Source organism: Aotus nancymaae, unplaced genomic scaffold, assembly GCF_030222135.1.
Source record: "Aotus nancymaae isolate 86718 unplaced genomic scaffold, 86718_ANA_hifiasm-v0.15.2.pri h1tg000053l, whole genome shotgun sequence".
Lineage (NCBI taxonomy): Eukaryota > Metazoa > Chordata > Mammalia > Primates > Aotidae > Aotus > Aotus nancymaae.
In genome coordinates, this window is record NW_026988467.1 from 31,905,735 (window position 1) to 31,931,388 (window position 25,654).

Genomic DNA, 25,654 nt, shown 5'->3' on the forward strand with positions numbered 1-25,654 from the left:
CCTAGAGAAAAAGGGAAGCCTCCCTTTTGTACTACAAAAGCCAGTAACTGGTCGGGTCCTGTGGTTCCTTCCCAAATCCTTCGAAGCTATTCCTGATGCACCACCTCACCAAGGCCTTATCACCTCCCACCCAGCTACTCTGCAGTCTGGCCTGTACCCAGATCCACTGTTCTGTTGCCTGAGCTGCCAATGGCTTCTGCTGTGTGCAGGCCAACTGCTTTTCATCTGGCCAGTCTGAGTGCCCTCCACTCCATAGAGCCCGCCTGCTGTGGCTGTGTTTAGGCTGCAACACTGCGTCCCACTTCCACCCGCCAACTCAGCAAATCTGTGCCCTTAGCTTGGAGTACAGTCCTTGGTGGATTCAAGCCCTCCCTTTTCTAAATTTACTTCTTTCACCCTTACTCAGGATGGGACACGTGCTGGCTTCTATTCATACGGCATTGACTGTGCGATTCTCAGCCAGAGGTTCTCAAAGGGAGGCTCAGGACCAGCGCATCAGCATCTCCTGGGAACCTGTTAGAAAGGCAAATTCTTGGCCGAGCGTGGTGGCTCACGCCTGTAATCCCAGCACTTTGGGAGGCCGAGGTGGGCGGATCACCTGAGGTTGGGAGTTTGAGATCAGCCTGACGAACATGAAGAAACCCCATCTCTACTAAAAATACAAAAAAATTAGCCAGGCGTGGTGGCACATGCCTGTAATCCAAGCTACTGGGGAGGCTGAGGCAGAAGAATCGCTTAAACCCAGGAGGCAGAGGTTGCGGTGAGCCGAGATTGTGCCATTTCACTCCAGCCTGGGCAACAAGAGCAAAACTCCTCTGTCTTCAAAAAAAAAAAGCAAATTCTTATATCCTCCCCCCTCCCCAGACCTACTGAATTAGAAGCACAGCAACCTGTTTGAAGAAGCCTCTTGTGCTGAGGTTGAGACACTGCTGCACAGTGAGCAAGGCTCCGCCGGGCCTGAGTTCTCCTGTCACCAATGTGTAGATTAAGTGACTTCATGCCAAATGTCTAAAGCCACACCTGGACTTTAGGACACTCTGTGTCCCCCAGCTTGGTCACAGGTGGACATGAATCATTTTTGTGTTAACAAAAGATATGGGAAGAAAGGACATAAACGCTCTTCCCTCAAAGCCAGCAGCGGCACTGGGGTGGTGCCTCCCACACACCCGTGGCAGGCAGGGCCCAGCACCACTGCCTGCATGTGTTGATGCCAGGCCCAAGACTTCCTCGCCAGAGGCCATGTCCTCACTGGGCTGCCTGGGTGGTGGGAACTGTGCACAGGTCCGAGATGTAGCGTGAAGCAGCACAGCCAGCAGACAGACTGCACCATTAAATAGCATGTTTAATCATCCCACGATGGACAGTAGTGCAGTAGAAATTGTGTCTCTTTAAAAAGTCACTCCCCCAAAGCTCCCATTCCCCAATACCCAGATAACCATGGTGGAACAGGGCCAAGGCCAGAGGGACCCAGTAAGTCTTGGTTCCAAAGAGCTGAAAGTCTTTCCAAGTCAAAGTTGCCTTGTAAGTAGCCAAGAGCCCAATGAGTTGATGCACACACGCTCATTCTAACACACACACATGCAAGGGACACAGAGAGAAACACACAGATGGAGGGACAGAGAGGGGACCATGGTGGGGCCACTGCACACATGCGCTCTCATGCCACAGCATTCCAGTCTGTGGGGCTATCTCCTTTGGGGACAGGGAGTGGGGACCTGAGCCCTGAAGCAGCAGGTACTGGTCACATGGAGAGGAGGGAGGCGGTCTGTCCAGCCTGGCTGCTCTGACAAGAGCCCTGGCAGCAAGAGAGGCCACTCGCCACCTCTGAAATAGTCAATCCTCCCCTAATCTTAGGCCAGATGGGAGAAGGGAGTGGGGCTCCAGTGCTAAAGGGGGCCAGATATCATTTCTATGCTACCTACCATCTCAGCATCTATGGTGAGGGGAGGAGTGCCACTTCCTCTTAGCCTAGGAGAGGGCGTACTATTATACCCCAGAGAAGGGAACAAACAACATGCCCACAGTCAGGCTCTCCGGAGCCAGGAGGCTGGTAGGGCTTTGTTTTGCACCTAGGCGTGTGAGCAGCACGGCAGGCCTTGCCCTGCAGCACTCTAGGCACAGTGACCCTGCCCACTGGGGAGCTGCAGAGGCTAGGAGCTGGCTAGGTCTGCCCTCGGGGGAGGGGAGGAGTTTGCAAAAAAATGAGGCCCTGAGGTGAGGATATCTGAGGGCCCACCAGACAGGTTTAAAGAGGAAACCTCTTCATTCACAGCTTCGTTCAGGGGTTCCTAGAGGACGTCTCTGGATTCAAGTCCCAGCAGTTCTGGTTGGGGCTGTCAGGGCCAAATGATCAGCGGATGCTGGGACAGCAGCTGCCCGCAGACTCGGGAGGTAGGAGGACCAGCCTGGCAGTGTGCTGGGCCCTGCCCTGAGGAGACAGACCGGGTGGCTACAGGATCTCCTCCCGCGGGCTCCGAGCCTTCAGTGGGGTCTGCCCGTTGGGTACAGAGCCATTCTGGCCATGTAGGAGTTTGCCCTTCTCTCGGTCTGGCCATGTAAAGATGGCATCGTCACTGTCCAGCTCTGACTCGGAATGCATCAGGCTGCTACTTAGCACCAGGCCTTTCTGTTTGATGCCTGCAGGGAAAACAAGGAACCCAGTGTCAGGAGACCAGCCTCCAGGCTGGAGCCACCCCTACACCTTACTCCAGCCTGAGGAGCCGAGGAACAGGGCAAGTCACAGGCTCCTCTCCAGGCTGGGAGATGCAGATGGAAAGGAAGCTTCCCTAGTCCTTCTCCTGGGCCCAGCTGGCTGCAACAGTCCACTAAGGGGCGTCACAGAGTGCATATGAGAGCACGCCTGGGGTCTCCTGTTGTGCTCTCTGGTTCTTGATCTCCAGTATCCATGAGCTTTGGTTTGGGCCACCCAATAACATTCTCTTTTCTTTACCTTTCAAATTTGGAATATTTTATCATCTCCCTCTATGGGTGGAGTGAGATGGTGCAGGAAACCACAAAGAACTCAGGCTCTGGAGAATGAGCTGTTAGCTGCATCCTAGCTCAGCAGGGCCACCGAGTTGTGACACAGCATGAGTGTGCAATTTCAGTCCATATAGACATTTTCTCCGTGGGCTCTTGCTTGCTCTGGCTTCACTGGGTGCTAGCGTGGCAGAGCAGGTGCATACTTGGAGAGGTGTCTCCTGCTGGGAGAGCCTGACTGAAGTGAGGACTCTCAGAGGCAGTCTCAAGTAGCCAACTCACCAGAACACATAAAACAAGAACCGCAGGAAGCGCCTGGGGTCAGAGAAGATGCCTCCAATTCTGCAAGCCATGGTAGTCACCTTCACTACTTATCCCTATAGATGCAGAGAGGCCACAGACATGAAATGTGGTCTAATAAGAAAAGCTTTAGGGCAGATCCTGTTCAACAGCAAGATGGCTGCCCTCTGGCTGGTGCAAAAACTCCAGAGAAAGCAAAACAGCAGGCTGAGACAGCAGGACTAGAAGTGGGAGCTGCCAACAGGGGGCACCCCCTCAGCAATGTTCTGGGTCCTGGTAATGTCCATACCCAGGAGCTAACCTCCCTCCTTTCTAAAAGTGGTAACTAGTCAGGTGAGGTGTGTTTGACCCAGGCAGTATCACAATCTCATCATCCAATTTTCCCTTCTCCCGGGAGAAGGATCCAGATCTCCCTCACATACTGAAAGTGTCTTGAGAGGATTCCCAGCCATTCAGCCCTTCCTGGCCACACCTGACTTAAGGCTGAGCTCTCCAGGCTGAGCGTATCCAGACTCTGATGTGTCTGTCAGTCAGGACCACGTATGCTGAGGACCTTGCCCATGTGCCCATGTGCAGCTGTGCCAGGGAGGGAGCTTCCTCACCACGTCAGTGTCAGGGTTACAGTTCTGGGTTATGACTGCACAGCCACCTCTCCTACTGAGTCTCTGGACAGTGGAGCAGCAGGGCCACAGAAGAACACTGACAGCCAGGGCTTCTCCAGTGTGGTGGGGACAGTGGAAAGGGCCCAGGTCTTCCAAAGGCCCTGCCTCACCCCTTGAAATACCCACCCATTCACAGCTGCCACCTTCCCAAAGCCCCTCTGGCTGTAGCAGTGAGGACAGGAGCCTAGGTTCAACCTGATATACTTCAAGAAAAAGTTTTAGAAAAACAATCACTAGAATAGCAAAATAAGACAAAACCATGGCTGCTGAATGTAAAGGGGGCCTCCCTGAGGGGGGCAGTCCCACACTCACCCGGATAGGACTGCTCTCTTTCCTCAGTTACTGCTCATCCTCAGTCTAAACTGGCTCCTGGCCAACTGTCCGTCCAGGCTCCCATGCATACACATCCTCTTCCCCACCACAGGCCCACTCAATCTACCCTTCTTCTAACTAAACTTCTTCAGTTCCATATCTGACACAATATGGTTTGAACCCTATTCTCCTCGTCCTCCTAGTGACTCTGCTCTGGGCTGGACCTGCTAACCCACTGAGCCCAGAACAAGAACCAGTGCTTCCGGCCTGCTCAGACCCACACCGAACCTAAGCGGGCTCTCCCTGCTCCCTTCAGTAGACACCGCCCGCAGGAAGACAGCCCTGCTGCCCTCACCTGGTCGCACATTGTTGGTTTCGGTCACCTAGATGCCACTGGAACACCCTGTGGCTCTCCCCTCTCCCTAAGATGCCCGCTGTGCTGAGCTCAGGCTCCCATCCAATTTCACCTATGCAGTGCGGCACTTCTCGGGGCCATCACCCTTTGTTTCTCCCCTCCTCCTTCAGAAGAGGCATCTTAACTCCATGGCTTCCTCTCTCTCCTCATCTCTCTCCTTCCTCCTCAGTCAGGAAGCACCTCTCCAACACACCACCCCACCACCCACTTTCTACATCACCACCCACAGATCTGCTCATGAGCCCCTCCCCGAGGAAGAGGAAGACCTTGCCCTCTGCCTGCCATCCTGCTTCTCCAGTTTCCACTGCTCAGCTTCTAAAAGGATTTTTAAATATTCAGGGCCTTCATCTCCTCACTTCACTTCCTAAATCGCCTGCATCTCCACTTCCGCTGTCACTCCCCATTCCACTGCAGCTCTCTAATGGACCAGGAACTTCTCTGCTGTTATCATCAATTCTGATTCTTTGGCCTCTGTAGCAGCAAACACCAATGGCCATGCCCTAATGAATCCCCTCCTCCTTCCTGAATGGTCCTTCTTGGGCTCCTCCATCCTAGGCCTCTTCTTTTGTCCCTCAACATTCCCCCATAAGGGATGTGACCCTTTGTGGTGCTGATCCTCACCAGCAGGTGTAGAAATAGATTCCTATTTCTGCAGTTCCAGGTCTGACTCTTCTGCTGAGTTCCATTTAATTCATCTTCTCTTACCCAGTCACTGCACCAGAGGTCCTGATTCTATCAACAGCACTATGGTTCTCCATCTCTCTGGTTGGAAGTCAGCGCTGACCTTGCCGGGCCTAGCTATAACCCACTGACACCACGCTGTGTGAACCACCATCAGCTCCTCCTTGGACCAAAAATCTCCTTGCTGATCTCCCCACTTGTAGCCGCTCCACTTCAATTATTATATGCTGTCACCAAACTGATTTTCCTAAACCAGCATGTTCAAGACGTTGCTTCCCAGCATCACCAGGATAAATGTTTAACTCTGCAGGCTGATATTCAAACTTTCACAGTTTGGGCCTTGTCAATTTTTCATTCTCATTTCCTCAACTCTACTCATAACTGTCTTGAACCAAAGACCTGATCCTCTCCAACGTTTCTTCTCCAGTCTCTCCATCTCAGGGAATACACCACCACCTAATCCACAGAGCTCAGCACTGACGCTGTGAACCCTCCTTCCTTTCTCCCTTCTCTCACACCCCACCTGGCCAACAAACCACTAACCTCATCAAGTCTTTCTCAAACATCGATCTAGAATCTCTCTGCCTCCAACCCTGAGGACTTTCTATCTAACTTCCTTTCAGCTAGCCTTTCTCCCTCCAACCCCCGCACCTGTCAGCCACAGTCGCCTTTTTTTTGAGACAGAGTCTTGCTCTATCACCCAGGCTGGAGTGATCTTGGCTCACTGAAACCTCTGCTCCCTGGGTTCTAGCGATTCTTCTGCCTCCGCCTCCCAAGTAGCTGGGATTGCAGGTGCCTGCCACCACACCTGGCTACACAGTTGTCTTTCTAAAATGTAAACGAAGACCAGGTACTGTGGCTCATGCCTATAAGCCCAGCACTTTGAGAGGCCAAGGCAGGTGGGTCACTTAAGCCCAGGAGTTCAAGACCAGCCTAGGCAATGTGGCGAAACTCCATCTCTGCCAAAAATACAAAAAAAAAAAAATTGCTGGGGATAGTGGCACATGCCTGTGGTCCTGGCTACTTGGGAAGCTGAAGTGGAAGGATCACCTGAGCCTGGTAGGTCAAGACTGCAATGAGACTTGATCGCACCACTGCACTCCTGCCTGGTTGGCAAGAGTGAGACCCTGTCTTGAATAATAATAATTGTAATAATAAAAATAATAATAAATGTAGACCAAATCCCACTATTCACTTCCTTAAAAAGCTATCAGTGGATCCCCATTATGCTCAAGAGGAGCCCTCAGCAGGGCCCCTGCTCATCCACTGAGCCTTGGGTCACTCAGCCCTTAATCTGTGGGCAGGTGAACCTGTCCAGCATGTCACCTTCTTCCACCTCCTCAAATGCTCTCTGCTCCTTCCAGCAGCTGGGCCTGTACCGGTTTTGTTCCTTTGCCTGGAATGCTATTTCCTGCAGCTTTAGCTAGCTAGCTCCTACTCATCCAGGTCTCAGCTTAAGTGTTTTTCTTCATAAAGGCCTTTTACGAGCATATTTTATACATTTGTGAGTTTGCTTAACGTCTGTCTGACATCAGCTACACAAGAGTGGAGTCTGTCCATTTGATTCACCACAGTAGAGCAGTGTCTGGCCCAGGGCCTGGCACACAGTGGTCCTGCTCCACATCCACAGATGAATGAGACATAGCCCCTGCCCTCAGGGATTTCACTGATGGGTAAGGAGACAGGCAAACATAACTAATCATAAGATAGTGAGAGAAATGCTGACCCAGGCATGTAGGAGAAAGGTGACCACAACCTGAGGAGGTTAAGGGAGGGATAAGAAAGAGTTTTCTAGGGCTGGGTATGGTGGCGCACACCTATAGTCCTAGCTGCTTTGGGAGGCTGAAGCAGGAGGACCACTTGAGCCCAGGAGTTGGAGGCTGCAGTGAGCTATGACTATATCACTGCACTCCAGCCTGGTGATAGAGCAAGACCTCATCTCCAAATTTTAAAAAAAGAAAGCGATTACTGGATTAACCAGCAGAACTTGTTCAGAAAAAAGGAAGATCAGCAAAGAGAAAGATTCTAGAAAAGCAAACTGATGTAAGCTCACAAAGGCCACATCTACCAGACCAAAAATTCTAGCTTTTTGTGCTAGAAATAGTAAGTTATTGAAGAATGTCAGGGGGTGAAAAAGCATGATCCAAGTAACGTGATAAAAGCTTTGGCTGCTGTGTGAGGGGTGGGTTTTGCACATTTTACCTCCAGGCCCTGATTCTCAACATTCCTGGGTGAAGTGCTCTGCCTGCCCTCACTACTCTGGTTTCCTGGGCCCATTTCAGGTCCCACCACCTCCAGTCTTCACCTTGACAGTGTTGGTGAACTGAGCTGCTTGGTGCAGAGTCCAGACTGCTGTGAGACTGATCTCTTCTGCTACTGTGTGTCTTTTCTCCCTCACTAGACTGAGGGCATAGCCTGTGTCTGATGACTCTAAATCCCGACAGCCTCTCCCTAACACAAAGCTTTAAGTATGAAAGATGTTTAAGAAATGCTTTATATAAAAATAGTTCTATTTGCAGAGTGTTTAGGAATCGCTTTATAGAGTCCAGCTCTCATAAACCGACAATACCTGTCCCATGGCAACCATGATGAATGAAACCCTCACCAGTTGACTCAGCCGAGCCAAGGAAAGAAGGCCCACTACATGCCCTAATCTCCTAGTGCCATCGGTCAAAGTCATCTTAGTGTTTCTGCAGGGAAACTGCCCTCCTATCTGCCCTAAGGCACTGACAGAGGCTGTGGACTTGCCAAATAATAACGATAGAAAGACAGGAGAACAAGACTGGCTGAAAGGAGGTCAGCTGGCAGACACGGGCCTGGGTCTCATCTCTGCCCATAAAGGACAGACTGGTCAGCAGTAAGAGACAAGTTCAAGGTCCCTGACCCTGACTACCTGGGGCAGTTGGAAAAGCGGAAGTCCAGGTGGGAAACATGAGGAGAATGCACAGGCAAAGGAAAACAAAAGGCCCAGCCCCTCTGCCAAGTGGAAGGAGAACTGCAAAGTGGGTTCTAGAGGCATTTTGTCCAGTGCAGCTCAGGGCAAATCTGATCCTCAGTCTTCATCAGGCAAGGGAACAAAATGCTTTGCAAGCACAGCGAGCTGTCAGTGACACACTCAGGAGGGGCTAGTGACAGCGGCCTTGCACAGAGAGAGTGCACAGACCCAGAGGCTCCTGTGACCTGGGTCCCTACCTGCTCGGGAGGTTGGCTTCAGTTCCAGGCTTTCTTGATCTGTGGCATCCAGGATCTTGTACTTGCTTTTCCTCTTGGGTTTTCCTTTTTGTCTAAAAAACACAACCCCAACCCCTGCTCAGGAAAGAAGTCCTCTGGGAGGATGAGAGCCAGATATGCATGCAGAACCCTGTCTTGGTGGGGTGCCTACTGGGAGGGGTGTCCTCTCCTCACTTCTCAGCCAGGAAAGGTGGCAACTGTGATTCGTTCCTCATCAATTCTGGAGAAGGGGAAGGGAGCTATGACTACCTTTGCATGAACTCAAACCACTCCACAGGGGCAATGAAAGTTAGATTGGTTAAAAATGTAAAGAAAACAAAATCCTCTGCTTGAAGGGTGTGGGAAGAGAGTGGCATTACACTAACAAAGTTGGTAATGGTGGTTGTCTTAGGCTGGTGGGAATTTTTAAAAATTCCTTTAGTTCTAAGTTTTTGTTTTTGTTTTTGAGATGGGCTTTTTTTGCTCTTGTCACTCAGGCTGGAGTGCAGTGGCACCATATCAGCTCACTGCAACCTCCACCTCCCAGGCTCAAGTGATTCTCCTGCCTCAGCCTCCCGAGTAGCTAGGATTACAGGTGTGCGCCAACATGCCCAGCTAATTTTTGTATTTCTAGTAGAGACGGGGTTTCACCATATTAGCCAGGCTTGTCTCAAACTCCTGACCTCATGATCCACCCGCCTCGACCTCCCAAAGTGCTGATATTACAGGTGTGAGCTACCGCGCCTGACCTAGTTCTAAGTTTTATATGAGGTTATACTGCAGGTTGAATCTCAGCTCTGTCACTATTAACTGGTCCTCAGACAGTGATGTACCTTTCCAGCCTAAGGTTTTTATCTGTAAAATGGGAAAAGGTTATTTGTATTAAAAATGGTATTACCTATAAACATATTATGGCACACAGTATATACAGAAATAATACTTATTAATAATGAAAACATAAAATAGATGTAACCATTCTGTCTTAGAAGACTCAATAGGAAGACTCAAATGAAAAAATAAAGGACGCTTGAGCCTGGCCAGCCTAAGAGTATACCTGTATGGAAATATGTACACCTGCGAATCCCAACTAGAAAGGAAGGCAGAATTAAAAACTCGTGGACTATGCTGGTGAGGCTAAGGTGCAGTGGATTAAAGAATACACACTTTACAGATGTGATCCAGGTCTGTACCCCTGGCCCTCACACTCACCTCCCCACCTTGCCCCACTCCCGCCCAGCCATGTTTCCCAGGTTCCAAATCACTGCAGTGGCTGCCACTCACTGAAGGAGTGTGCTTCTGCCCTCAGGATAGCCTAAGGGTGAGGAAGTGCCTGTGCATGCCTTAGGTGGGTCAGACCTCACTAATGCTGACTGCGGACCCAGCCCAGTCCTTCCACTTGGAAGGTGCCGAATACCTCTCTGAGGAACCAATGTATAACAAGAAGCCCAAATGAATTTTAAAGGAGAATCCATCTTACCTCTTACAACAACAGATCATAGTCCAAGACAGGATTCCCAAGGCAACAACAATGACAAAGGTAGCAATGATAACATATAACACGCTCCACTCTGCCAAGAAAATCAAAATGGTGAGGGCTGTGGAGGGAGAGGCTGGAAGGGAGGTCTGGGCTGCTTTCAGCTTGGGCAGGTATGGCCTCACTCTGGAGACAAGCATGCCCCAGGGCTCCCCAGGAAGGTGAGACCTTGGAGTTAAGGTCTGCTGAGGCATTAAACCTTTTAAAATGTCCCTGCTTTCCAGTCCCTGCTCCAGGCAAGCCCTGAGACCCTGCAGCAGTGGTGCCGGCTGAAAAGAGCTTTAAGAGGGAAACGAGGGCTTCCATTAGGCTACAGCACGGAGGCACTCCAAAAGACAGGAGGCTTTTCAGCTGGTGGGATTTAGGCTGTAACTGGCAGTTGATCTGAGTTAAGCCTGGTTCTTCTTACACGACTGCTTCAGAGCTTTCCTCTAACCTTGAGCAAGTGTGGAGGAAGGAAGTAAAAGTCCTCTGCAAACAGAAAATACACAAAGTTCTTCTCCTTGCCTGCTCATCTGCTTCACAAACACCAACACCCACCCACTCAGTGCAGAATCACATTCAGCGCCAAACAGGCTGGCACTGTGCCATACAGAAAACTCACCACAGTTACTGTCTCCATCCCTCAGCTGCACCTTGATAAAATTCTCCATCCAAAAAGGGTCACAGATACAGCGTTTGGTAAACGAGTCACAGTGGCCATGGTCAGAACAGTTCAGCTGACATGCTGAGAGTGGCAGCAAAGGGAAGAATGTCAACAAGAGTCAGCCAGGGGGTGACAAGCAGCACCCAGGGCCCATGAGGGCACCAAAGCACCCCAGATTAATGTTATGTGGTGAAATGTCCTGGAGACCCACCTTGGGCACAGCACCTGCCTTTCTCGTCTCAACTGGACAAAACTGGAGCAGTCAGGAGGGCCACTAGAAAGACACTTCCAGTCTGTCTTCACTGTTGTTTGTCTACATCAGCAATTCTTAATCTTTTATGTCCCACACATCCCCTTCTCAGAATTGCAAAAATAGAATACATATAGTACTTCAAAGGAAAGCAATTATATTAAACATGTTTTTGAAATATTAAAGAAGACAGGCTGGGCACAGTGGCTCACGCCTGTAATCCCAACACTTTGGGAGGCCAAGGCAGGTGGATCACTTGAGGTCAGGAGTTCAAGACCAGCCTGGACAATATAATGAAACCCTGTCCCTACTAAAAATACAAAAATTAGCTGGGCATGGTGACGCATGCCTGTAATCCCAGCTCTTTGGAAGACTGAGGCAGGGGAATCACTTGAATCCGGGAGGTGGAGGTTGCAGTGAGCCGAGATTACGCCACTGCACTCTAGCCTGGACGACAAAGTAAGACTCTGTCTCAAAAAGAAAAACAAGACCCATTTTTGAAATAACATTGTCTTCATTAAAACATTAAATATGCCAAGCGTGGTGGCGCCACACCTGTAACCCCAGCACTTTGGGAGGCCAAGGCAGGTGGATCATCTGAGGTTGGGAGTTCAAGACCAGCCTGGCCAACATGGCAAAACTCCATCTCTACTAAAAATACAAAAATTAGCCAGGCTTAGTGGCTCATGCCTGTAATCTCAGCCACTTGGGAGGCTGAGGCAGGAGAATCACTTGAAGCCAGGAGGCAGAAGTTGCCGTGAGCTGAGATCGTGCCATTGCACTCCAGCCTGGGGGACAGAGTGAGACAGTCTCAAAAACAAAACAAAACAAGAGCTAGAAGTGGGTTTAACAATTATCGTAATTTTGAAGTAGTGATAAGTAAAAATGACATCATGTAGTGTGATAGGAAATTTGCTATTTCTATTGCCTCAAAGCCACAGGTTCTGTTGATACTACTGTAGTTTGTTGTCTACATTGATCATTGAAGGAAATAGTGGGTTTCAGTCAAAGGTTAGTGAAAATAAAGATGTAATTTTTCCCTACTCAAACTCACAGCCTTCTGAATGTGATCTCAGAGGCCCATGGGCCCCAGGTTAAGAACCCCCAGTGATGAATCAGGACTTTCATAATGGTAGTGCAGGAAAATGATTATCTCCATCTTCCCAGAGAAAAGGAGATGAAGGCCAAGGACAGAGAGGACCAATGGGTGAGCTGCAGGTACTGGGTAGGCTCTTGCTCCCAACTTCCCAGAATTACTCACCAACAGTGTTGATTTCCAGGGCTCTGAATATCAAAAAGTCTGCCTTTTGCTTCCGCAGCTCACTCTTGAGCATCGCTGCCACCTCATGGCCTTTGAAGATCTGGTGGGGAGGCTCGTTTTGAACAAAAAATATCATTTTGGTGCTGCAGAGACATGCAACAGTACAAATGAGCTGAAGAGACCCACACCTGCAACAGTAGCTACCATTTACTAAGAACCTTCTGTTTGCCACAGACACTGTGCTAAGTATTATATGCATTCTGTCACTACAAGCCAGTGAGAAAGGCATTATCAGGGTCATCTCCATTTTACAGAGGACAACACTGGGACTCTGTAAGAGGGGTTAAGTAACTTGCCCAAGGTCACACAGTTGATTATGGCAGAGCCAGATCCCAACCCTGTTATGTCTGACTATAAAGCCTGTTCTTTTTTAAATGCCCTAAGCTGCCCTCAGCTAATAAAAGAACCCATTCCTCCAGCAAGAAGACCCATACCCTCCATCTAACTGGAAGATGAGAAAAATGGGGATTTGGTAGGGCTACATCCCTGTGTCTGCCTTTTTACAGCTAAGACTGCTGGGTTTGTAACTGGGTTCCTTTAAAGACAAACCACACTGCTTTGTAAATGTAAATGGTTGGACAGCATCAAAAATTATCCGTAGGTCAAAACATAGCCAAAACAATTATGATGACAACCAAAAGAAAGACCTTCTACTGTAGTATGGCTGCTATGAAATTATATTATTCCATGCCCAGAATCTGTTTGCTGCTGCCAATTTCTGTCAGACAGACCACATCTGAACTCACAACTGGGTAGCACAAAGTCTGTTCTATGTCTTAACCTTAATTTTTAGTAGCCTGCCTCTTGAGCTCCATGTTAGTTTTACAATTAGAACTTTCTAGATCACTGGGTCACATTGGTTTACAAGTGTGACCAAGATATTGATTTCCTCAGCATGCAGTGTGTCTGGGTGGGACCTGAGCACCCAAGAGGCCCTGGACCAGTTGCTTCCAGTACAAGCAGCCTTCTCCATTTATCCCAAGATACCCTATAAGTGGTATTATTTTCTAGGCATGCATGACATAAAAGTCTGAGACGCACTGCCATAGACTTTCTAAAAGCTTGCTGCACAGTGGGATTTACAATGGGGCATTATAAATTCCAGAAACAAAACAAAACAAAACAAAAAACCTTTGCCATAAAGGATGTGTGGTCCATTTCCCATAATCTCTCCCAGTTACCTAATCCATGCTTACACTTTCAATTTTGGTCTATATATCAACAACCCTCAAATCTCTATCTCCTTTCCCCACATCTCTCCTGAGTGACCAGTCTATATCTGCAACTACTTGTATGAATATCTACCCCAGAGCTTCAAAAGATGCCTCAAATCCAACAAGTCTCAAAATCAACTCATAATAACCATTAGTTGAACACTATGTGTGAGGGACTATACAAACGTTAACATTTAATCTCATCAATCCTATAAATAGGTACTAGTATTTTCACAGATGTTAAAACAGGTTCAGAGAGGTGAAGTAGCCTTCCCACTGTCATAGAGCTAACACTAGTGGGTCATGGCTCAGAAGCTGGGTCCAGAGTAAGGGCCATGTTCTTTCCCACTGTAAAGTACGATTTTCTTCCAATCACATGTTCTTCCCGAATTCCTTACCTAAGACAATCCAGTCCAAGCTAGAAGCTCAGAGAAACCCAGAAGCTTCTCTCTTGCTCATGTCCCATATGCAGTGCTGGTGAATCTGAGCAACTGTCAACAGTGCTCTTACCAGCATTCTTGGTAATGTCTCTCCACTGCTTGCCGGCCAATTCCTGCCAATTTGGATCAATCAAGCAGCCATTTGCCTTGTTCCTACTCCCAGGATGCTGAGTATACTTAACCCTAATTGTGCTGTCTCTGACTTAGTGAGCCCTGACTGTATATTAAATTCACCTGGGAGGTTTTCCATTCTAGGTCCCCAGGCCCCACTCCAGACCAACAGAACTATAATCTCTGGAGCTAAGGCTTGGGCAGTGTTATGTTCAGACAACCTCCATAGGATTCTATTAAATGGCTGGAGTTGGGAGCCACTGCTCTCAACTCATGTCTCCAACCCTGGCTGGTCCCTCAGATCTGCCTCCATTTATTACCCATCCCCTGTCTCCACCATTTCCTTTTCCTCTCAGTCTGTACAGATGCTCACAAATTTCCTATTTTAAAAAGATGTTCTTGTTCCACAAGGACTACAACGAAAAAAAATTTAAAAAAAAGATATTCTTTCAATCCTATCTCCCATATTATTTTCAGCACCAGCTCCCTCAAAAAAGTGTTATACTGACCATCTCAGTATCCTCAAACCATGAAATCTGTCATCTGCGCCCAACATCTAAGTAAAATGCTCTCACTATCGTTGTGCTGATCTACTAATCACAAACCCATAGACCTATTTTGTGTTCTCACCACACCTCCATCCCTGTAGCATCTGAATCCTTTAGAAGCACCCCTTTTGTCAGATCACCCCTTAACTTCCAGCAGACCACTCTCATTTGGTTTTCCTCCCACTTGATTGCTGTTTCTTAGTTTCCTTCGCTATCTCTGTTTTCTGCCTCCTTCTTAAATAATGACGCCCTTCAGAGTTGTGTCGTCACCCATCTTGACTCTCTCCCAGTGAGACTCACCCATTCTCATGGCTTTGGCTCCTGCCTGTATGCCAGTAACTCCTATCGCTGGCTCTACCTTCCACAAATTCCAGCCTTTACTTGTGGCTATCTGATGGAACATCTTCTGACGCAGCCCGTAAGACACCCCAAACTCAATCATCTAAACTGGTTCCATCTGCCTTCCCAATCTCAGTTAATGACCTGAACCATCTATCCAGGCATCCAAACCAAAAGCCTCACATTTAATATCTCACTTATCTTCATTCCTAAAGGGCCAAGTCCTGTTGAATTACCACTGAATTTCTTTTAATTCCTTCTCCTCTTCTTCCACTACCTTAATTCAGGTTTTATTATCTTTTTACTAGACTAGTCCAGAAGCTTCCTGGTTGGTCTCCCCGCCTTTGGTCTCTCCCTATTTTAGTCTAGCTTCCACACTACTGATCTCTCTTTTTTTTAAAAAAAAAAAATCAAATTATGGAATTTCCTTCCTTTTAAAAACAAAGCAAAAACTTCACACACATAAAACAAACCAACTTGGATCTGCCTACCCAAACTATTAAAACTAAAATCCTCAGCTTGCATATAACTGTCCTGTCTCTACGGCCAGTCTTGTCTTCTACCACATCCTGGGGCCACTAAGCTTTGAACCAAGTGACTTCTTCTGGAAGAAACTGTGCACTTTCATACCATAGGGCCATTGCTCATTGCTGTTCCCTTGTTCTGAATTTCCTCCCAGTCCTCCCATGCCTGGTCAATACAAGTTTCCTTTTTCCTTTTTTTTCCTAAGACAGCCTCCCTCTGTCTTTCACGCTGGAGTGCAGTGGTGTGACCATAGCTCACTGAAGCCTCAAACTCCTGGGCTCAAGTGATTCTCCTGCCTCAGCCTCCCAAATAACTGGGACTACAGGTGCATCACACTGCACTGGGCTAATTTTTAAATTTTCTGTAGAAGTGGGGTCTTGTTATGTTGCCCAGGTTGAAGTTTTCTTTCTTCTAGAAAAATCTTTAGATTACTCCTGCCCCAACCTCCTAGAAGAATTCATTCCCTTGCCATGGTGTTTCTTCCACAATGCCGCTTGTTGTATCAAATCCACCCTGTACTAATGTTCCATGTTTACTTATCTCCCCTACTAGTCTGTGGTTGTCAAAATAGTGGACCTCCTATACCCTGGAGCCCTGCTGAAGTGTCTAGTACAGCACATGTCACCTGCACTAGAAGAGACAGGTCTACTGAAGAAAAGACATCATGAGTGTTTCTGGTTAGAAAGCCCATCCTTCTCTATGTAGCCACACTATTTCTCAGCTCATTCAAGAAGCCCGGGGGCCCCTGGTCTTTCCTTTGTGCCCCCCATTCATTGCCCGGCTACCTCTGCTCCGTGTACGGCTGAATCTTTTGCACAATGATGTCGGAATCCAGCACCCCCAGGAGGACCCCAATCTGGCGGATGAACATCCCCTTCAGCCTCTCAGTTAGCTGACTGACGTTGATATCCAAGATGATCTCCACCAGGCTGTTTTTCCTGGGATCTGGAAAGCATGTGGATCAGTCATGGCTTTAGAAGTAGGAGAGTAAACATAGACCTGCCGCTGTGCATTTGCTTTGGCACAGGAGAGAAAGGAATGAGAGCATTCAGATGTCCTTCAAATGGAAAGAGACAGTAAATTCCTGATTGGGAAATCTGGGGCTGGCTTAGAAAGCTTCTAAAGTACTCCTGGTCTCTATACCAACCTGAGAATTCCAACAAATGTGCTGGGGATAAGGCTGAAGCAGTGAGGCAATGAGGGTGGGGAGTAATGACGGGAGTGGGGAAGAGCGAAACACTTAAACATTTGTTTTAAAAGCCTCTGTGCAACTGGCGGTGCTGAGCAATCCAGGCCAAGTGGTGGGTATCAAGCAATCTTTCCTGACTCACATCTGATTTTCAGTGCCTCGCTGTTATTTTGTGCATAACGATGGGAGGAAAAGTGTCCATCTCAACAGTCTTCTCAATAATGGGAATGCATTGTCCCTCCAGGTTTAAATACAGTTAACAAAAGAAAATCCAGTCAGCCAAGAAACAATGATTTCCTTAGAGCCACATCACAGCTGCATTATCTTTGCATAACTCTAAAATTGTGAGGCTATCGTGTTTTACTTTTGAATATGTCCTAAAGATATTCTACATTTGGAATTTCAAACTGATTGTTTGGAATGCCTTATTTACATACTTGAATGCACCATTTGCCTGTTCTGATGTATAATTTGCATAATTAGTAGACTATCTGTGATCTGACTTTAAACACCAAAGAGATTTTATAGTGTCTCAGCTACTGTCCTTCCTAGAGGCAGGACAAGGACTGGAAGACCTCCCAAAATCCCTTACTGTCTAAAACATCCATATATGAGCTTGGCCTAGATAATGAAGAGTACGTTTAAAGTTAATACCATTTCATCAGAAGCTCAGGAATTTATAAAGCTCTATCCCACCTCCACTCTCAGTGCTTCCCTATCACCAAATTAACCTCAAAGCAAAACAAAAACATGGTTCTATTTAAGAAGAAAATTTTTATTTCTGCAAAGCTGAAAAATGTAAAGGGCACTATTACTTTACCTTCCCTGAATTGTCAGATAAGGCCTGAGGCTTAACTTTTAAAAATAAATTGTTTTCTGCATCTGGATGCTGATGAGACATCATGACTCAAGCTATTCCTGTGCTCAGATTCCTAAGCACCCTGAGCCCTCTCTCATCAGTCACGAGGAGAAGAGAAAGTGCTGGACTAGGAGCACAAAGACTTGGCTCTGACACAACTGCCGTGTGACACTGAGCAAGTCCTGCCCTCTCTGAGTTTGTTTCTCCATCTGAGATGAATAGCAGGAGGTCTGTATTTCTGCATGGGTAGGAGGTATTGTTGGAACAGACAGTCTCTATGGATTTTTCAGCTTGGATTTCTAGATTTTTTTTTAAAGCTGGACATGCCATCTGGCTCTGTCCATACTAGGGGAAGGGGTCTCAGGATAGCGGCCTTGATTGGCTGATCCAAGAATTCTACTCAGCTTCAACACTAAATGAACTCACCAGGTTTCACCTCCACAGTGGTCCGGTCTGTGTCACTCTCACCCTTTGCATCGGTCACTTTCAGGTGAAATGTGTAGGTTCCCTCAACCAGGTTCGAAAGAAAAAGGATAGGGTGATGGTCAGAGTGATTTAACACCTCCTATAGGGTTAAACAACATGGCTATGTTAGAGAACAAAATGCCATTCCTTTCCTAGAGTCAGTTGCTGCTTCCACCATAACGAAGCCCTTCAGGGCTGAACTGTTTCAACCTTGGGCAATTCCTGATCTGGAACAGCAGCACTGCAGCCTACAACTGCTAAGATCAGGGGGTAGAAACCCATTCTGTGCTATACTAGCTTACAGAATGGCCCTAAGCAAATCACTTAACCTCCCTGGATTTCAGAGAACAATCCATGTTTGATGTAAGAGGCCACTTGATTAAAACATATACCGGAATGCGTGGCTCCTCCTCCTCCCCATTCCTGTGTGGCTCTCCAGCTCCTAGCACACTTACCCCTGCTGCTGGGCTCCCCTCATCTCGAGTCCAGAGGTAGCTGATTATTCCCTTGTCATCTGAGGACTTAGAGCCGTCTAGCTCTGCTGTGCTCGTGGGTAGGGTAACCACCACATTTCCAGTTATCTTGGCTATAGGTGGCTTGTTTATTTCTAATCAAAGAGAAATCATTGAAACAATGTGACATTCTGGAAAATAAATGTTTCTTCATGATGCTTATGGGGAAGAGTACCTTAACTGGAGAACTGTTTTAAGTGCCTGTCCCTGCCACCAACCAACAGTGTAGATGAAAGCTACTAGTGCTGCAGTCCTGAGGTTCCAGGCCTACCCAAAGAAATGTTCTCCTGACACTGTACAACGAGGGGACTTGTGTGCTTTCCTTCCATATTCTCCGAGCAGCCTTCCCAGATAGAATCCATTTCTTTGCTTTGGAGGTATGTGATGATCAGAAATAACGGCCCAAACTGCAAGCCAACTGTAAACCCTGGAGTTTAGGTTTCACCTAGCTGATATTGCAAATTCTCCTTCAAAATATCTTGAAATGTTATTCTCTGAATATCTTTTTGGACTCCTTCCTTGGAACTTTACAAGAGAAAGCCAAGAGCTACCTCTCTTCGTCGGAGCCCCACGCGAAGCTTTGTTTACTCAGGTATCTATGCAGTATTTACTCAGCTCAATATCCTGTGTCTGGAGGTCTGCATATCTGATGGTTTTTCCTGCTATCAACTTAGGACCCTCTCCCACAGCCCTCTCTGGTCACCGTGCCTGTAAACTAGAGTGAGGCCTCCAGCTGGCCTCAGCTTGAAGGCTCAGGGCAAGTATAGTCAGGGGCAGTGCAGCCGTCATTCTCAGGCCTGACAGCAGGTGTCACTGTAGCTAGCAGGAGTCGCGGCCCAGGTCTTAGCAATGCAGGGGCAAAATAAAAATGCAAATAGAACCCTTAATTCTTTCCCTGTTCAACTGAGAAAGAAAGTAAGGAGAGAGGGAGAGAGGGAGGAGAGGGGAAGGGAGGAAAGGGAAGACGTAAGCAGGAGGAGGGAGGGAAGTTAAAATTCACCTTACAGTCCAATTAAAGGTTGTTTCAGAAAAGAAATTAACAGGTGCCCTCCCCCAACCCTCTTCCCCACCTCTTGCTGTCTCTAATCAATTTCTGCAGCCAAACATGACAGGACAAATTCTTCAGCTATCTGACCCAAAGAGGCTGCTACACAAACTGGAGGGCAGAGAGGTACCTTCTTTGACAATGACATTCACAGAGCTGTGGCTTTGCAGGCTCCTCTCATCTTTGACAGTCAAAGTGAACACATAGGTCCCCACTTGCAGCCCAGTCACAGTGGCAACACTGCTGTTAGCATTCTCGAGCTGCACCCCATCAGGTCCACTGCAAAAAAAGAAACCAGAGGGTGGAGTTGTACCTGTCTGCTCCTGTCCTGTCCCTAACTTAGCAGGAGGAGACAATGACTCCCTCAGCAAAGACACAAACTATTGTTACCCAGACCCTGACAGGACATGTTGAAAATATTCCAATTGGACAAAGTGTCATTTGGCCTCAAAATACATGCTGCCTGCTGGCCAGAAAATTCAAATAATTTTCAAACACCTTAGCCTTATCCTTTATATGAGCTTCTAGAACACTTGAACTCTTTACTGTTCCAGTTTGTAAAAGGAAGGAATTTCTCTGAGCAAGTCTCTGATGAAAAGAATGATTTAACAGTGATGTTTCTAAAAAGCATTTCTGGCCCAGTAGTTGGTTTGGCTCTTGCCAGCAAGGAAGCAAAATGCATTTCTTAATCACATGCCCAAATCCCTCCTGATGAAAAGTCAAGGAAAGGAAATGGGCCAAGACTGCAGAGGAACTCTCAGGACAAAACTATCTTGTTCATAGCAACTCTATAAGCAAAGTTCCCTCCAGCTCCTAGACAGGGGCCATCGAGCACCCAGGATACCCCACATCCTTTCTTTTCCCCTTGTGGTCTCAGAGAGTTGCCTGTAGCAGTCAAGGGAGCTCTGTGCCAACATTCGGGCTGCATACAGCCAGAGAGCCTCTGCTCAAGGGTCAAAATGCCCCAGAGCTTTTGTTAAAACTCTAGGACAACCAAAGAAATCTGCAGACATCCAGGATTTACTTTGTTTTGCCTTTTAAAGTTACAGCCTCTGATCCTGGTAGCTCCTCCTGAAGCACAGTCTCCTTCAAGAAGCTATGCTAAGCATTATCTCTGCTGTAAACACTAATAAAACTCAGCTACAAAATCTATCAGCCATATCTTCAATAAATAATTATAATTAAAAACACCATGGGCTAGGGAAGATTATGTTCTACAAAAGATAAAAACAAGAGCTGAGGGAAATAATTTCTAGAATCCAACTCAGCAATCTAAAAAGCAAGTTATTTGTACAGCCAAATTAAAGCTCTTTTCCTACCATCTCCAATGCCTTTGTCAAACAAACAAACAAACAAAACCAAAAAACCCAGGCTGTCTTATTATTGCTACCTTTGGAAACAGAGAATACTTTTAACTCTTCTTAGAATTCTTTTGCTACTTGTGGGATCTTGCATATAATTTCAGTTGCATTAGTTATGGTTTAAAGGAGCTGAAAGAAACTATAGGAACTAAGAATCATTCAGTTAGGTAATTTCAATGTAATTAGAATTATTTTGATTACTGCCTTTGGCCTCTGGCTAACTTAATTGGTAAACGGTGTCTTCAAGAAAACAATAACAGAGTAATGCTTTCATTTTATAGATGTATTTTCAATTTCTCTTAATAGCTGCTCTGCCCCATTCCCCATGCCAGCCTTACTCAGTTAATTTTGACCAACAGTATTTTTCTGCTCCATTACCCCTTCCAACCTGCCTCTCAAGTGTAATTAAACTCTGCATTTCAGCAGATGGATTGTACCTGCAAAAGCAACAGGATCACACAGTACTACCTGGGGACTAGCTGATGGCAAGCATTCTTCTTTTCTTACAAAAATTATTTATAATATCATTTTCTTGGAGTTGAAGTTTGGAATTGCAAACATTTCTTTCTCAGTCACCCCACTGGATAAATCAGTAAGAGCAACTCAACTCTGAATAGCAAATAAAATCTTGCTCTCTCAAGTCTGGAGGCTTTGCAAAAATAAGAATTTTGTGTCAAAACTCACTGTGTTTTTTCCCAGAGATATGAGATAATTTTCTGATCATCTGAGCTTTTGCTGCCGTCCAGGGTTGTGCTATCCACAGGAAGGGTCAGCTCTTTATCTGGGCCTGCATCTGCCTGAGGAGGCTTGTTATTTTCTGGAAGACAAAGAGTTAGAGGTCAAAAGCAGCCTCCAGGTGCAAAAGGAGAGGAACCACTTGGGACATATGTTCTGGAAGCCCATGGACTCTGCCTCTCAGGCCACAGAACTGTCAGATACTACGGGAGATCTGGTTACCGTCAGGGAGTACACAATAAGGAATATAAGACTGAAATATATCAAGTAATTCTGAAAAAAAATAGTAGAACATAATGAAGCTATAATGCCATACTAAACTTGAACTCTAATGCTATGGGAGTTCAAATGAAAGGGTCTGAGTGATAAGACAGGGCTTTCCTGAGGAAGTAAGTTTTAAACAGGCCCTTAAAAGATGTGTTATTGGGTTGGTGCAAAAGTAATTGCCATTGAAAAGAATGGCAAAAACTGCAATTATTTTTGTACCACCCATAGGATTTGCCATAGAATAAACTCTATCTCCTAGGTCTCTTTGGGGGTACCAACAAGTAGCCAAGGGAAGGGCACAAGCTGAGGCTGGGAAGTATCTTTCATGTCTAGCTATGAAAAAAGCACAAGCGGAAGAGACAACAGAAGTCACCAGAGGCTGTATGGATCGGTGTCTTCTGCTTCTGTCCTCATACAGCTCAGAACCCAACCCTCTCTTCTCCAAGATTAAGTGGATCCACCAGTAGAAGAGCCTGAACCATAAGGCTAGAGCTTACCAGGCTGCACAATAACAGTCACTTGAGCAGTGGCCTGCTGTCCTATCGTGTCAGTCACTGTGAGTTGGTAAGTGTAGTCTCCTTCTTGCATTGCAGAGAGCTGTAAGATTGGTGTTCTAACACCCTAGAAATACAAATAAAGAAGTGGAAAAGTGCACTCCCAGAATCACAACAATAATTCCTACTCTGGTAAAGACAATTGAGTTTCCTAAACCTAAGACCTAAGTTGGTACTGGGCTATTACTTCCCAGTTCAACACGAGTGAATGTGGAGTCAGACATCATGAGGCACCTTGCTAAGGGTTTCCCCCTTCAAGGAAACAACCCTCTAACACAGCAGCAGTTTCAAATAAAGTCAGAACTCTCCTAAGAGAGGGGAGTATGGGGAAATGTGCAGAGATTACCAAAGCCAGTCTCTATGACCCAAACCAGAAAGAACACCATGAACATATAACAAAAGACCCGGTTTTAAAAACACTGTTTAAAAAGATCCTCTTCCTACTGAGGCCACACAGTGCTCCTAACAAAGCTGTCTCAGTGAAACATGGCAGCAGCTCAAGATGCTGTATAATACCACACTGTCTCCTTCAGGTCTGTACAGGTTCTGCAACCACCTAACACAATATTTAAACAGAAGTCAGGTAAAACGGAGGCTTTAAGAGAGGCCTTAAATCTAGAAATACAGAATCTTGAGTATCGGAACATTATAAATAATTTTGGGCAAACTTCCAATGCAGGAACGTTCTGTAGAACAGTGTGCAAAAACGAGTAGCCCGTGGGCTGAATCCAGCTTGCAAATATTTTGTTTGGCCTATAGTATCTCACATATTGGAAATTTTCATATAAAGTTCTCAATTTCTTTCTTCTCTTGAAAAGCTGGGCTATTAAGCAATGTTGGGACCATAACTCCATGTGGCAACAACCAGCTGGAGCTGAAAAGTAGATGACTCCTTTAGTCAGGGCTTAAGCTCTCCAGTTCAGCACAGCCACCATCCAGTGTTCTTTCTTTATGTTACCTGCCTGGTGACAGATCTAGCCTCTCTTCTTAAGTATCTCTAGAGAGAAGGTACTCACCATCTAGTGAGACAATCTACTCTAACTTGTTATAGAGCTCACTAAGATTTGCACCCTTGTAGCTTCTAAATAGTTTGACTTTCTGGAGTCATCCAGAACAACTAACATTTCTCATCCAGCCTTTTCCTCTAATACTAAACATTTAAGATAAATATATATATATATTGAGACACAGTCATGCCCTGTCACCCAGGCTAGAGTGCAATGGCACAATCTCAGCTCACTGCAACCCCCATCTCCCAGGTTCAAGAGGTTATCCTGCCTCAGCCTCCCAAGTAGCTGGGCTTACAGGCACGCACCACCACACCTGGCTAATTTTTTGTATGTTTAGTAGAGATGAGGGGTTTCACCATGTTGGTCTGGCTGGTCTCAAACTCCTGATCTCGTGATCCACCCGCCTCAGCCTCCCAAAGTGCTAGGATTATAAGGGTGAGTGACTGTGCCCAGCCAAGATAAAGATTTTTGCTACCTTGTTAATTAAAGGCCCCTAAAGCTTTCTCAGTTTGTTTGGAGGTTTTTAAAAATGCAAATATTCTATCCACAAATTTGACTTTGGTAATTAAAAGGGAGCAGACATAAGCCTTGGATGAGTAACCCGGTCCAGCAGCTCTACTTCTCTTGGGCAAAAAAAAATAGGAACCATTCCCTCCTACCTGCATTTCCACCACTTTCCCTTTGCTGCTTGGGCTGAGTGACCACTCATAGCTGGTGATGCCATGATCATCAGTGCTCTGGTTCCCAAAGAGGGTGATGGAGTTTTGGGGCAGGGTGATCACTTGGTTGGGGCCTGCGTTGGCCACAGGGGGGTAATCCACAGCTTTGTTCACTGTCAGATTTGCAGTAGTAGAGTTGGTAGCTCCATCGGAGTCTACTACAGTCAAGCTATCAGGGCAGAGACAGGAGTGTGATAAGGGATGGGTTTAAGGAAAGAGGAATAAATACTAGAGGACTGAAAATTAAGGTTAAGAAATACCAATGCTGCAGGGTTACCTATTCTTACCCATTCCTATTGGAAAAGCAGAAAGTACTACTAGAAGCTAACACCGACTGAAGTTTTACAATGTGCTAAGCACTGTTTCAAGTTCTTTATATCTCATTAAATCCTCACAACAACTCTATAAAGTATTATCTTCATTTTACTCCTCATATACATGAGGAAAAAGGCAGAGAGGCCAGATGTGGTGTTAAATGCCTGTAATCCCAGCACTTTGGGAGGCTGAGGTGGGTGGATCACCTGAGGTTGGGAGTTCGAGACCAGCCTGGCCAACATGGTGAAACCCCATCTCTACTAAAAATACAAAAATTAGCCAAGTGTGGTGGTGCAGGCCTGTAATCCCAGCTACTTGGGAGGCTGAGGCAGAAGAATCACTTGAATCCGGGAGGTGGATATTGCTGTGAGCCGAGATTATGATACTGCACTCAAGCCTGGGTGATAGAGCGAAACTTCATCAAAAAAAAAAAGAAAAGAAAAGAGAGGTGAGGAAAAGAGAGGAGAGGAGAGGAAAGAAAAGAAAAGAAAAAAAAGAAAAGAAAAGAAAGGGAGAGAGGTAAATAACATGCCCAAGGTCATACAGCTTGAAAGCAGTAAAGTCAGGTTCTGAATCCAGGCAATATGTCTCCAGCGCTATTTTGTTCTGCTGCTGCCTGCATGCATCTGTGTCCTGAGACCTTTATAAGCATTGTCTGATATGGCCCTCATAACAACCATATATATAGAGTAGGCATCATTGACTCCACTTTTATAAGAGGCTCAGAGAGGCTAAGTAACCCACCCAAGGGGTATATAGTGAGCCAAGATGCAAGCCCAGTTCTCTGATTCCAAAGCTCAGAAACCAAATCTTAAGAAGAGGTAACTCTTGGTCCCTATTCCCTACACTACATAGTGCAAGCTCTGCCTATGGCAGGCTGTTTTCCCATCATCCTGTTCCAGCTGTGCATCTATCACAAAGATGGACATCCTAGGCAGACAGCCTGTGGGACGAACCAGGAGGGCTGGCTCCAGTAAGGCAGGAGCTTGAGATGAAAATGAATTCTCCTACGCAACAGTCCCACAATTTGTGCCAGTGAGACACAAGATCTGCGAGAAGAAAAAAAAACCATTCATTTATAAGAGCAGGCTTTTACCTAAATGATGCCTTCCAGCTGAACAGCCTAAAGTTTCTCA

At 46.6% G+C, this 25,654-nt stretch overlaps 1 protein-coding gene across 3 annotated transcripts in view; it reads right to left on the bottom strand.

Annotated features, from left to right (window-relative positions):
• Positions 1-1,322: 1,322 nt before the first annotated feature.
• Positions 1,323-25,654, bottom strand: part of KIAA0319L (KIAA0319 like) — a 125,970-nt gene continuing 101,638 nt past the window's right edge. For all 3 annotated transcript variants that reach the window (XM_012439944.2, XM_012439954.2, XM_064363678.1), the window contains 12 exons: positions 24,144-24,372; positions 22,418-22,541; positions 21,603-21,735; positions 19,688-19,836; positions 18,456-18,607; positions 17,962-18,100; positions 16,273-16,432; positions 12,251-12,393; positions 10,698-10,820; positions 10,037-10,127; positions 8,542-8,633; positions 1,323-2,637 (listed from right to left, as the gene is read on the bottom strand). In XM_012439944.2, the coding sequence (XP_012295367.1) occupies positions 2,450-2,637; positions 8,542-8,633; positions 10,037-10,127; positions 10,698-10,820; positions 12,251-12,393; positions 16,273-16,432; positions 17,962-18,100; positions 18,456-18,607; positions 19,688-19,836; positions 21,603-21,735; positions 22,418-22,541; positions 24,144-24,372 (1,723 nt within the window). In that variant the 3' untranslated portion in view covers positions 1,323-2,449. The remainder of the gene's footprint in view (positions 2,638-8,541; positions 8,634-10,036; positions 10,128-10,697; positions 10,821-12,250; positions 12,394-16,272; positions 16,433-17,961; positions 18,101-18,455; positions 18,608-19,687; positions 19,837-21,602; positions 21,736-22,417; positions 22,542-24,143; positions 24,373-25,654) is intronic.